The 14,253-nt window shown below is 38.5% G+C and overlaps 2 protein-coding genes and 1 pseudogene across 2 annotated transcripts; 2 read left to right on the forward strand and 1 right to left on the reverse strand.

The window, feature by feature from the left end:
* Positions 1–3,950: 3,950 nt before the first annotated feature.
* LOC111782339 lies at positions 3,951–4,013 on the reverse strand (annotated as a pseudogene).
* Positions 4,014–4,224: 211 nt separating this feature from the next.
* LOC111782066 (guanylate kinase 2-like) lies at positions 4,225–7,895 on the forward strand. The gene is made up of 10 exons (XM_023662842.1): positions 4,225–4,585; positions 5,650–5,685; positions 5,805–5,912; positions 6,009–6,085; positions 6,156–6,285; positions 6,372–6,734; positions 6,831–6,952; positions 7,020–7,155; positions 7,224–7,378; positions 7,464–7,895. The coding sequence occupies exons 2-10, from the start codon at positions 5,683–5,685 to the stop codon at positions 7,579–7,581; spliced, it is 1,212 nt and encodes a 403-aa protein (XP_023518610.1). The 5' UTR covers positions 4,225–4,585; positions 5,650–5,682; the 3' UTR covers positions 7,582–7,895.
* A 1,436-nt stretch (positions 7,896–9,331) lies between these two features.
* Positions 9,332–14,025, forward strand: LOC111782067 (ras-related protein RABA4d). Its single transcript, XM_023662843.1, has 2 exons — positions 9,332–9,880; positions 13,453–14,025. The coding sequence occupies exons 1-2, from the start codon at positions 9,654–9,656 to the stop codon at positions 13,895–13,897; spliced, it is 672 nt and encodes a 223-aa protein (XP_023518611.1). The 5' UTR covers positions 9,332–9,653; the 3' UTR covers positions 13,898–14,025.
* The last annotated feature ends 228 nt before the right edge of the window (positions 14,026–14,253 follow it).

The raw sequence follows: 14,253 nt of genomic DNA on the forward strand, positions 1-14,253 counted from the left end.
AATTTAAAGAATTATTAAATTAAATAAATAAAAATATATAATTACATCAGTAAATAAATATGTATATTTTAAAATTAACAATAAATTGGTGATAAGTTCAACGTGATCTAATTTGAGCAGAAAACATGAACTAACTTAATCTATGAAAATCGATCAAATAAAAGCTTAACGATATCTAAAACGCGTCAGACCCGTTATGTCTCGTCATCAGCCTCACGGCTTCAAAACGCGTCTGGTAGGGAGAGGTTTCTACACACTTAAAAGGAATGCTTTCCTCCCCTCTCCAACCGATGTGAGATCTTATCCACCCCCTTGAAGGCCCAACTTCCTCATTGGCACATAGTTCGATGTCTGACTCTGACACCATTTTGTAACAACCCAACTCCACCGCTAGCAGATATTGTTCGCTGTTACCCGTTACGTATTGTAGTTAGTCTCACAACTTTAAAACACGTCCTTATAAGAAATTCGCTCGTTTATAAATAACATTTTGAACCGAAGCATAGAGATTTGAATTCATATTTTGAATAATCGAGGTATGTGTAGACTAAATCGGTTGAAGTAGCCATTAATGATTCAGTAAAGTTAAAGATTTTAATTTACTTTCGACAAAAACATTGCATAATTTATATTTCAATCCCATCGTACATAAATATGGTGTTGACTAATGTGACGCATTAAATTTTTTATAAACTCAATTACGTATGTTCACAAATTTCCGAAGAAATTTCTCGCTTCTTATCTTGTTAAGTTATATTGCAGTTTAGTCCTTGAATTTTTATATTTTTGTTCGATAGATTTATAAATTTAAAAATTGTTTATATAAATCTCAATTCTGTTTATGAGTTGACATTTTTTCTTTGAGTCAATTTAACCAACTCGAAAATATGGTTACAAACCAACCCAATCCTATCCTATTTTTTTTTTTTTTAAATTAAGAATATTTAACGTTTATAACCGATATTAATAATGTAATGTGACTTATAAATGTTTGATATTTGAACCGTACAGATTTATTAATATAATGGTAATGGGCCTAAACAAGCCCAATAAAAATTCGTACTTTAAAAAAAACTACACAAGGCTCCCTACCACTTTGGATAACCTTAAATGGTAGAGAGCGTTGTGTCGTGTGTTCTAAATGTACGTCTTAAATGGACAAACTTGCAGTGTTTGAATATTTGAACGCTTTGAACGTTTTAACGACGAATTAGTCTTTAAACCTTTCAGATCGTTAAAGTCTTCGAATATTTGAACCAAGGTCTTTTCTTAGTAATACAAAGTTCTTCGGGTAAGGAGAACCACGTAAGTTCATTGAAAGGGATATAATTGAATGAGACAGAAAGTGACAAAAAGAAAGAGAGATATCAAGTTAGACGAGGTTTCCTTTTCAGGACAATGCGCGTTGAATGTCTATTGTCGTTATTATTATTGTCGGTTGTGCTATTCTAAAACATACGATGATTAAATTAATAAAAAAATACTCTTAATATTTCAAAAGTTTCAATAATATTTTTAAAATTTTAAAAAATGTTACACAATTGTTAATATTTTGTTTCATTTCAAAAATACCCTTGAAACTACATCTTATTAAGAGAGGTACTCGAGTGTCACAGACGTGATCTCAGTTCATTTATGTATCCGTTACTCGAGTGTCACATGTCCACTGGCTTCCGCTTTAGTTCGTCTCCAAACCACATCTTATTAAAAGAGGTACTATTTTGGTACCGTTTGTAACGTCCCATGCATTAGATGCTGAATCTGAATTTCAAATCTCAAGCATGAGGTTTAATCTTTTATTCTTACGGATTTATGTAGTGATTAGTTTCCGTTGCTTAATTAATTGAATATTTTATAGAGAGTTTGAAAAGGAACTCGTTTATATCTCAATCATACTCTTTTCCTCGAAATCCAAGAAATCTTATCGTCTTTGATTCTTAACGTCGATTAGGGATTGAATATGAAATAGGGATCTCATGATATGGTGATAAAATTTTCAAAATATTTCAGACTAACGCATACTACGATATCACGTTGTGCACTAAAATCTTCTTCAAATAGGTCAACTTTACTCCCTGAAGTCAACATCGAAAGAATTGTCGATTTCAGAAAAGAAGTTACAAGAAACTCGAGTAAAACCCTTACTCAAATTGTGGAGTTTCGTAATAGTCGGGTAAAGTCAAATATTTCATGATTTCACGACTAAGTACATCGAAAATAGGTCAATATCTTTAACAAAGATTAAGTGTCGGAGTCAGTGAAAGATCAAACTCTTCTACTCAAACCGACATAGATACTAGACTTATCCTCGTCGAATTATGAGATGGAAAGGATGTCTTTAGAGATAAGACTCGATATCTTTATGCTTAATAATGGATCGAACCTTGAAATTTGAACTAAATTTTAATTATTATCCGTTTAAATGTTGACTCTATCAATTTAAATTTAAAATATTGTATCCAAACTACTCTTTTTCACCATCTCTAATTTAAAATTTGAGTTTTTGGATAATCCCTATTATTTTAAAAAAAGGAGATTTTTTTTTCAAAAAAAAAATAATAATAATAATAGAGGTGTTCGTATGACCTGATAATCCGACCAACCTGAACGATCCAACCCAAATTGTAAATACTAGTTTGAGTTGAGCTGAATTTTTAAAAAATTGAAAGTTCGGTTCTGTTTGTTGGTTGACATTTTTTTGGTCCAGGTATGTTATGATACCAGGTTTATGTTATGTCCTATGAGACATTGGATCATGTATGATAAATATGAATAATATGTCATGCATGCATACATATGTATGATGGTAACTATAATACCGTGTTTCAAAAACATTAGGATCACGTTTAAAAAAATACCCATTAAATTTTAAATATATCATTAATACCCTTTAACCCTGAGTAAAAAAATTAAAAAAAAAATTCTTACCATCAATATATGGATAAACATTGAATTTGTTAGGGGTCGGGTCATTGTCGAGTTGGATGCGCATGTTGGAGTAGGATTTTGGATCTCTTGTGGGCTAGAGTGCTAGCTATCGAGCGGTTGATGGGTATGATTGGATTTTCAGATCTGATTCGAGTTCAAATTCAGATACTTACGGGTTCTTTCTTCTTCACCTGATTTCCTACCATTTCTCTCTCTTTCTCTCTCCGTTTATGTCCCTGCTTTGTTCCTTCTGTGACTCCTTTCAAACGGTGGTGTCGTACCACTTGTTCCATTGCGTTCCATTGCACCTTCTCTTGTGGATCCCAACGTGAGTGCTGACGTTGTCAATCATTTGTGTTGTTGTGCAACCATACGTTGAAGAGCTTACTAATTGCGATCTTAGAAACCTCATCTTCTTCTCTAGATAACGTTCTGTCTCTCTTGGGTAGTATTCTCCCTCTCTTGCAACTAACCTCGAATTTAAATGGGGGAATGGTTGCTTTCGAGTAGGGGAGCACAAATTAGAGAGGAAATTATTGGCCGACAACTCGACATACTTTTTATTCTATTTGTACCTGTTTGTTACAACGTGACTCGACTAATTTACTTTAAAATTAGACAATATTAAAACTATTCATCGTTCATTTTTAGCCAAAAATTTCAATGGGTTGTCATCAAATTATTTCCATACTCCTATTGTTATTATCTTTTAGTACCAAAAAAAAAAAAAAAAAAAAAAATTTCTAANCATCCATGTCATGATTTGGATAAGGATTCCATATCGTCCCTGCTGGCTTCCAAAAGTAAAGACTATCTCCACAAACCAATACGAATCTTTCTAGGATGCTTTGTCCTCATTGGTGTAACGGCTCAAGCTCACCACTAACAAATACTGTCCTATTTGGGTTTTCTCTCGAACTTCCCTTGAGGTTTTAAAACGCGTCTATTAGGGAGAAGTTTTCACACCCTTATAACGAATGTCTCGTCCCCTTTTCCAACTAACACATAATCTCATAATATTTAAAAATTTGAACAATTTCTCGATTTGTGTGTGTCATCCTTGTGCAGGGGCCATGATAATCTTGGAAATCTCTCACTAATAGAATCGTTTTAAAAATCTCAAAGGGTAAGAACAGACAGAAAAGATAATATCTAATTGTTGTAGGCTTGAGCTGTGACAAGTATCATGTTTTTATGAAAATTTTCAAAAAAACAACTGATATAAAATTGTTACAATGATTGAGGGATCAAAAGATGTATAAATGGAATAGGTGGAATAGGTCCCGATTTATTCATGAACGGTGTGGAAAGGGTTAGAAGGGAATTGGATTAGCGATTGGCATAAGCATCCCGCGAGAAAAAGAAAGTCGGTGTTCTTGTTCCGTGAATGGAATGCGACCAAAACCCCGCATCCCTATTTCTCTCTATTTCTTTTTATTTTTCTGAATCGCTTTGTTTCCCTACAAATACGAGAATGCTCCTCAAACTTCCCTACGCCACTTCTCTCTTCTGTAGCGCTTCTAATTTCTTCTATTCTGGGGTTCTTGTGATTTTGTAGAAACCAGGAGCGAAGTTTTTTCTGGGTTTCACACAACACATTCAATTACTCTTGCGATTTCGCGAGCTTAGCGGCCCCTTAGCTCGGAATTCGCAACAGGTAACATTGTCTGATGCCTTTCGATTTTGTTTTTTGGCTTTGATTTTGATGATTCTGGCTCTGGTTTTGCCTCGTTCTTACATTTGTTATATGTTTCTGAATGTGGCGCTTGGATTCTTAGAGATCGTGGATTTGTGTTTGTTTTCTGGCGCTTGGATTCTTTGTTTTTTTTTCATAGATTTTATGTGTTTTGGAACTCTCCATTTACATTATTGATAGTGCTTCTGGGAATTGGATTTTTGGAGTTTATTATGCTTTTGGAGGGCTTGAGTTGGGAATCTGTGATATCCGAGAACGAAACATTCTTGTTTTAAAAACCTTAAGGGAAAGGCTAGAGAGGACAATATTTGCTAGTGGTAGGTTTGGGCCGTTACAAATGGTATCAGAGGCCGACACTAGGCGATGTGCTAGTGGAAGGCTGAGCCCTGAAGGAGGGTGGACACGAGGTGGTGTGACAACGAGGTCTTTGGGCCCTGAAGAAGGGTGGATTGTGAGATCCCACATTAGTTGGGGAGGAAAATGAAACATTATTTATAAGGGTGTGGAAACTTCTCCCTAGGAGACGTTTTAAAAACCTTGAGGGGAAGCTTGAAAGGGAAAGCCCAAAGAACACAATATTTGCTAACGGTGGACTTGGGCCGTTACATATGGTATCAGAGTAGACACTGAGCGATGTGCTAGTGGAAGGTTGAGCTCCGAAGGATGGTGGACATGAGGCGGTGTGCCAACGAGGACGCTGGGCCCCGAAGGAGGGTGGATTGTGAGATCCCACCTCGGTTGAAACATTATTTATACGGGTGTCGAAAACTCTCCCTAGCAAACATGCTTTAAAAACCTTGAGGGGAATCCCGAAAGAGAGCCTAAAGAGGACAATATCTACTAGCGCTGAGCTTGGGCCGTTACGAAATCCTTGTTCGTTCTTTCTTTCTTGCTGGTTTATGTGTTGTAATTTCATTATTTCGTGCAATTTCTTGTGTGTTTATGATTGAATGTTTTGAGTTTCTTCTTGAATCCTCAAGTATTTTGATTTGAATCTCATCTCTCATTCCATCTGTCTTGATCAGGGTAATCTAGAACTTGGAGGATTAAATTTCTCCATGGTGAGCTTTTAATTCTTCTTCAAAAAACCTTTCCTGTTCTGGCAAAAATATGCTTAAACTTTGATTAATTATGTGGACTACGTAAAAGAGCCAATTGTGTTGGCTTTTGTGCTCATTAGGGAGAAGCCGCAGCTTTCTTGGTTCATGATTTGAAGGAGGGATTCCCGAACGGGTTCGGTTTAAAATCGAAAGGTTGTGAAACAGCCACCGTCATCGGCAATAAAACAGTACGCTGACTTACTTTGTATTGTTTGTTCTATAGTTATTGTGATGCATCAAGAACTCATCTCTGAAAGTCTTAGCTTTTTGATATGCTTTGGTAGTATGTCGTTGACGGAGGCTGTGATGACTCGATATTGTCCTTTCGAGTTCAAGTATTCGATCATTCGACAGGAACACGGTGAGCTTCTCCCGTGGTTATGCAATTTATTCTTTTAGTTCTAGTCTTCTAAGTTTCGGTGGATTTTCAGGATCGATCCTGTCGTTTTGGGAACGATACCGAATCCATGTAAAGGGCATTCGGCAATAGCTTTAAACGAAGATCGTATATTGTTTATTAAGGGTGGATCGCCCTTACATGATTCCTTTTGGTTTCTCGAGGTATGTGTTCATGAGGATTCAACAACACAAGATCACTCAGTGTTACACCTGATTCTTATGATATGTATCAATTTTTATACGAGTAGGTGAATACTCCATATGTCCAAGAACGAACACGATCTTTGGGTTGTGAAGTTGTTGCTTGGAGTAAAGGGGTGAGGGGAACTGTTGAGAAGCCGATCGTTGTTAGCGGTCCGTCTGGGGTGGGTAAGGGTACTCTTATATCCATGCTCATGAAAGAATTCCCGTCTTTGTTTGGATTCTCTGTTAGCCACACGACCCGTGCTCCGAGAAACATGGAGAAAGATGGGCTTCATTACCATTTTACGGAACGAAACGCAATGGAAAAGGACATAAAAGAGGGGAAATTTCTCGAGTTTGCTTCAGTTCACGGAAACCTCTATGGAACAAGTGTCGAAGCTGTTGAAGTGGTCGCCGATGCCGGGAAAGTATGAAAATTCAGTTTGCTTCCATTTGAGAATCGTTTTTCGGTTTTATCGAATCTGTATGATATATTCATCATATCTTCTGGATCTTCCATGTAGAGATGCATTCTCGACATTGATGTTCAAGGTGCAAGGTCCGTGAAGGCTAGCTCCCTCGACGCTATATTCATCTTCATCTGTCCACCTTCAATGGCTGAACTCGAGAAACGTCTTCGTGCAAGGTGAGTTAAACGATACCATCGTCCATTCACGTTACGAGTCTGAATATATGCATTGTTACATCCTCAGGGGAACCGAAACCGAAGAACAAATCCTCAAACGACTACAAAACGCCAAGGCCGAGATCGTGCAAGGAGAATCATCTGGAATATTTGATCATTTCTTGTACAATGATAACCTTGAAGAGTGCTACAAGAATCTCAAGGTAATTCCTCATGAAATGGAATGAAACTATGTGTTCAATCATCTTTTTGATGATTCAAATCATTTCAGAAACTCTTGGGGCTTGATGGGAGTGTCAATACTTGCACTAAATCAATCCCAGAAGATTTCGACCTTCCTCCGATCGTTCATTCGGTGTCGAGGATCGATAACAAAATAATAATAACCAACCGAGCTTCAAATCTCAAGAACGAATCCCGAAAGACGTAAGTACTCGAGTCACGATTTCTATCGATATGATTTGAAAGTTAGGGTGTTCAATGTGTTTATTTACAACTTTTTCGGAAGCAGGATCGTGCTGGATTTAACCTCGCTCAAAGGTGGTGCACCTGGCCGGACTAGAGGGCTGGATGTGTATCCGATCGATTCGGTTTCTAACGGCTCGAATATGATCAATCAGCTTAGCTAACAGCTCTACCAATGATTTATGCTACTAACCTGTTACTACCCTTTCACAGATGACGTCGAACTTCGACGGTGCATTCCCAATTGAATTATATTGATTCGAGACGACGTTACAAGTTTGATTTTTCTCGCTCGCGTTTTAAGTTAGGAAGAGAAACGACTCGATTGAAAAGGTCGAACGATCATTATTGTTTCTTAGGTAGGCTGGTAGAACGTGATCATTGATTTTTCTTTGCCAAATTGGGTCTGATCATTTATCCAACACTAATTTGTTATTGCTTTCTTCTTAGAAATTGAAAGTCCTATTTTTTCAGATTTCTTTTTTATGTTGAATGGGTTTCTCTGGGTTCTTGCTTTTGATTGTTGAGATAAAAATGTCGTTATCCATCAGGTATCGATGTCGGGTGAGAAACTGAATTATCCACTATCGAGTGCTCGGTGACCCAAACAATCCGAATAATTAAAATTGACAATGTATCACTAACTTCGCATAAATAATTTCAATTTTAGAAGTATATCCAAGAAGGACAATGACCTATTTAATTAAAACCGTTCAAATTATTATTTAATATATTAAATATATTACATATAAACCGCGTAAATAGCGAAAATATATTTAACTTGGAGTGTTTGAATTAGTATTTAATATATTATATATGTTAAACATAAAAAAGAATATATATATTTTCTCTACCTTTTTACCCTGAAAAAGTAGAGGCACTTTGCTTCAACCAATAACCATCTTTCAGCTAACTTAGCCTCTTCGTCCCTTGGGACCAACCAATAAGGGGTAATACAAGAATATTTACCTATTGTCCATCGACTACCCTTTTCGACGTGATCTTAGGCCTTGAGTCATCCTCCGTGGACAAACCTTGAGAACATGCTCGATTATCCTTTCTACTCCAAACACTACATGCCACATACCGTATGAAATACTCATAAAACTAAACGGATTAAACTACGTCTTAATAATAATTATCAGAGGTGCACACAGGTTGCGTTGGGTTGGAAAAATCTTTTGAACAAACTCTAAATTTCGGGTTCGTTTGGGTTGGTGACTCTCTACTTTTAGTTCGGGTTGGGTTGAGTTATTTTTTTTTAAAAAAAATATATTTTAAAAAGTATGACACGTTCAATATTAATAACTAAAATCTCATAAATTTTAAATATGGAATATTTACAAGTCACACGTATCATTAACATCAGTTATAAACATTAAATATTATGGATCTTTTTAAAAAAATAGAGATAGGTTGTAACCTTATTTTCGAGTTGGTCGGGTTGACCCGATCGTAAACTCGCAAACCGAATAAACGGTTTTCCAAAAATTCAACTTAACCTAACCTAAACCGGAAAAAAAAAAAAAAAAAAAAAACCTACCTAACATTTATGATTTGAATCACGTAGTTCGAGTTAAATCATATAAACACCCCTGTAAACCACGTCCATTCATTCCAAATTTTTTATACAATTTTGACGACGTTCGTAACAAAAAAAAATAATAATAAAAAAAAAATGAAAACGCATGTGTTCTAAAAAAAAATACTAAAAAAGAAAGCAAAACATGGTGATCCAATCCTAGGACAACTCGAAAAGATTTTTGTATAATATTTGTGACTACCTCATGGTTATCTTTGAGCAACGCCTCATATTGTAAATGACACCGAATTTCCTAATTACATTTTGCATTTGAAGCCTAATTTTACACGGTGAAGCCCACAAAACCGTTGGTGAGACCCCACAATGGCCGTTTCTCCATTTCTACTTCTCGCTCGCATTTCATTCTCCTTTTCTCCTCTTCCGTCCTCCTCTTCAATACCCTTTTCACACCTTTCCAAAACCCAGCTTCGATTCCATTTCTCCTTTTGGGTTGAATTTCAGGCAGTGCAGTGGTTGATTGATTGATTGATTGATTCATTGATTGATTGATTCTTCAGCTTCGTGTTTGATTTAGGGGTTTCCCAGTTGTTATGATCGGGAAATGGGAAATTTCTTTGAGTTCTAGGGCTTCTATGTGTCTAATCTGCGTGTTCTAGAGGTGGGTTTGTGGGGAATTTTGAAGAGAAAATTAGAATGTCGAATCTATATGGGGATTATAATCAGAAGATTGATTATGTTTTCAAAGTTGTTTTGATCGGAGATTCGGCCGTCGGCAAAACCCAACTCCTTTCGCGATTTTCAAGGAATGAATTTAGCGTTGATTCCAAAGCTACTATTGGAGTCGAGTTTCAGACTAAAACTCTCGTTATTGATCAGAAAACAGTGAAAGCCCAGATATGGGATACTGCTGGACAGGAGAGGTATGTTGGTTTAATTCTTCTTGTTTTGTTTCTCGTCGAGTACTTCATTGTGTTCATGCTTTTGGATCTGTGATAGCTTTTAGAGATGAAAATTGGAATGTGCTCTTCAACTTTGTTGTAACTTATAGCTTGAGTAGATGAATGATTGTACGATAGAACATAGAATTTGTAACAGCTCAAGCCGACCGCTAGGGGAATGAAGCATTCCTTATAAGGGTGTGAGAACCTCTCCCTAGTAGACGCCTTTTAAAGCCTTGAGTTGTTACAAATGGTATTAGAGGCAGTCACTGGACGCTGGGCCCCGAAGGGGGTAGATTGTTAGACCCTACATCGGTTGGAGAGAGAAACGAAGTATTACTTATAAGAGTGTGGAAACCTCTCCCTAGCAAACAGATGCAGTTTAAAACCTCGAGGGGAAGCCCAAAGAGGAATATCTGTTAGCGGTGGGTTTGGGGATTCCACACCCTTATGAAGAATGTTTTGTTCTCCTCTCCAACCAATGTGGGATCTTACAATAAGAGGATAGTTTCTAGATGAGTACTCATTTCATTGCACAGCTCTGAAAGATGTGTTTTAAAACCTTGAGGGGAAGCCTAAAGAGGACAATATTTGCTAGCGTGAGTTTGGGCTGTTACAAATAGTATCAAAGCCAGACACTGAGCGGTATGCTAGCGAGGACGCTGGGCCCCTAAGGGGGTGGATTGTGAGACCCCACGTCGGTTGGAGAGGGGAACGATGTTAGGAATCACGGATCTCCACAATGGTATGATATTGTTCACTTTGAGCATAAGCTCTCATGGCTTTGCTTTGGGCTTCCCTAAAAGGCCTCATACCAATGGAGATAGTATTCCTTGCTTATAAACCCATGATCATTCCCTAAATTAGCCAATGTGGGACTCACACCCAACAATCCTCTCCTCGAACAAAGAACACTATAAGCCTCCCTTTAATCGAGGCTCGACTCCTTTCTCTGGAGCCCTCGAACAAAGTACCCTCTTTGTTCGACACTTAGTTACTTTTAACTACACCTTCGAGGCTCACAATTCGGTGTTCGATATTTGAGGATTCTATTGTCATGACTAAGTTTAGGGCATGAATCTGATACCATACGGATCTCCACAATGGTATGATATTGTCCCCTTTGAGCATAAGCTCTCATGGCTTTGCTTTGGGCTTCCCCAAAAGGCCTCATACCAATGGAGATAGTATTCCTTGCTTATAAACTCATGATCATTCCCTAAATTAGCCAAGGTAGGACTCACACCCAACAATCCTTAACAAACGAAGCATTCCTTATAAGGGTGTGGAGACCTCTCACTAGTAGACGCGTTTTAAAGCCTTGAGAAGAAACCCAAAAGGGAAAGCCCAAAGTGGACAATATCGGCTAGAATCAGAGAGCAAAAGTTTAGAACCCTTGAATAGAATTGAAACTTGTTTTGTTGTTGTTTTCTCTGTACTCTCAAATCCAGAGAGATTGCAGAGATCCATTTATGTTTGAATGAGCTTGTGGTGATTGGAATTGTGTTCAAGTTCCATTTTATCAGCTTTTGTGTATTAGCATGGTCTACTTTCTATTATTTTTTCCTGTGTTTCTTATATATAGCTGCAGCGCATTCTTGTCCTGTTTCAGATTTATTGAAATTGTTGTGATAAGATCGATAAGTCATAGGTTTGTTTTATGTATGCTTGGAAATGACACAATGAAAGAATTTGTTGGGAGAAAAATGAGAAGGGTTTGATCTATGTGGGACTCGAGTAGTTCAACACGGTGAGGCCCGACTTTCGTGATTCTCTTATTGTAGGATCGGAATGCAAACACAAGAGGACTCGGTTCTGCATAAATTTGAGAGGAAGGTAGGGGAAAAGGTGAGTGAAGTCGGGGGGGAGTCGGAGACCTTTCTCGAGTTTGCTAACTTTTGTTCTTTTGCTAAGAGGATTGATACAAAAGTGTATTTCAAGTCAGGGAAGTTCTATCAAATTGCTATTAGAAAATTTTCTTAGGCTTGCCTTGGAGTCACTCGAGTTGCACTTAGGATTAGTTGTGCGGAAGCTTGATGTAACAGCCTAAGTCCACCGCTAGCAGATACTGTTCTCTTTGGGCTTTCCCTTTCGAGCTTCCCCTCAAGGTTTCTAAAACGCGTTTGCTAGGGAGAGGTTTCCATACCCTTATAAAGAATGCTTCATTCCCCTCTCCAATCGATATGGGTTCTTTCAATCCACCCCTCTTCGGGGTTCGTCCAACATCCTCGCTAGCACACCGTCTGGTGTCCACCCCCCTTTAGAGTTCAGCCTCCTCGCTAGCACATCACCTGGTGTCTGGCTCTGATATAATTTGTAACAGCTTAAGCCTACTGCTAGCAGATATTGTCCTCTTTGGGTTTTCCCTTTCAGGCTTCCTCTCAAGGTTTTTAAAACGCATCTGCTAGGGAGAGATTTCCATACCCTTATAAAGAATGTTTCGTTCTTCTCTCCAATCGATGTGGGATCTCATAACCCATCCCNTTAGGCCCAACGTCTTCGCTGGCACTCGTTCCCCTCTCCAATCGATGTGGAACCCCCCCAATCCACCCCATTCAGGACTTAACGTCCTGGTTGGCACACCGCTTGGTGTCGATCCCCCTTCAGAATTCAGCCTCATCGCTGGCACATCATCCGACGTCTGACTCTGGTATCATCTGTAACAGCCCAAGCCCACCGCTAGCAAGTATTGTCCCCTTTGGGCTTTTCCTTTCGAGTTTTACCTCAAGGTTTTTAAAACGCGTCTGCTAGGGAGAGGTTTCCACACCCTTATAAAAAATGTTTCGTTTCCCTCTCTAATCGATGTTGGATCTTCACACCTGAAGTGGCAAGTAACAGAAAGGAAATTATCATTTGGATTAACCAATGAATAAGTTGCTGAAGCAAAGGGAGGAGGAATGAATTGTGACGAGGGACAAGACAGTTGAATTAAGGAGAGGGAGAGGCTAGTGAGATAATGAGGAGGAAGTCAGGCATAAATGAACTAACCGCAAGAAGGCTAGAGCTGCCTCAATTGAATGGAGTCAATCCGGATGGATGGACGAGTCGTCAATCTCTTTGTACTCGGTGAAGTTCAAGCTGGCGAAGATAGCTTGATTTCCTACGACATCGCACGAAGGAACGCCATATGAGCTTTTTTTAGCTCTACAACAGGAGAGTAGTGTGTACTAACTCAATGGATTGGCAGAGCAATGGTGGACGCCCCATCGGAAAGGTGGAAGTTCGGATAGGGTCTTGATGAATAAACGAGCCACGAGTTCGGTTTATGTATTCGAGGAAGAAAACGAGAGAATTGGGTTAACTTGAATGCTAACCAGAAGGGTGTGAGTTATGCAGGACTTGAATTAGTTAGGAGTAGTGAGGTGTGTCATTTATAACTCCGATATCATCAGTGAGAGATGTTGAAGGAGAACGTTATGGAGAAGTTGAGGAGAGTTCGATACGTATATCTGACGAAATAAGATTCCGAAAATCGATGTTATGAACTTAAATTGTGTAGATTACCATGAAGTTGTTCATAGTTTCTTATGATATCTTGTCATCTCCATTGTCAGATACCGAGCAGTGACAAGTGCATACTACAGAGGTGCAGTAGGAGCCATGCTAGTTTACGATATGACGAAGCGTCAATCGTTCGACCACATGGCACGGTGGCTGGAGGAGCTAAGAGGACATGCTGATAAGAACATCGTCATAATGCTCATCGGAAACAAATGCGACTTAGGAAGCCTCCGAGCAGTGCCAACAGAAGATGCACAAGAATTTGCTGAAAGAGAGAACCTGTTCTTCATGGAGACGTCGGCTCTGGAGTCGACGAACGTCGAAACTGCGTTCTTCAGAATTCTAACAGAGATTTATAGGATAATCAGCAAGAAGAGTCTTGCAGCTGGGGAATCGATAGATATTGGCGTGAATCCAGCGCTGTTTAAAGGGACAAACATAGTTGTTCCTGGACAGGACCAGGCTGGTGGGAGAAAAGGGTGTTGCTTTGCCTCATGAGTTTCCATATAATTCCATCATCATTTCAGTTGGGACATTGTTTTTCTATTCCACTTTTGATTTATACTTCATGTATTTGTATTTTGTAGAGGAACTGGCTTTATACCATGGATGAAGGATTAGTGAAGCTTATCATCTCTTTTATCTCTCTCCCTCTCTTTGAACCATTTTTTTTTTAAAATTCAAACGCCCCAACGTTTCAGTATTCTCCTGTATACCCTACGACATAATCATGTTATCTACTTGTCTAGGATTTGAATCAGGAGTTGGAATCTAGATTCGACATTTGATGTCTCTTACATATCCTGCGACATGGTTGTGTTACCTACTTGTCTATCGTTCGAGTCAGGATTTGG

This window comes from Cucurbita pepo, chromosome LG19 (genome assembly GCF_002806865.2).
Source record: "Cucurbita pepo subsp. pepo cultivar mu-cu-16 chromosome LG19, ASM280686v2, whole genome shotgun sequence".
Lineage (NCBI taxonomy): Eukaryota > Viridiplantae > Streptophyta > Magnoliopsida > Cucurbitales > Cucurbitaceae > Cucurbita > Cucurbita pepo.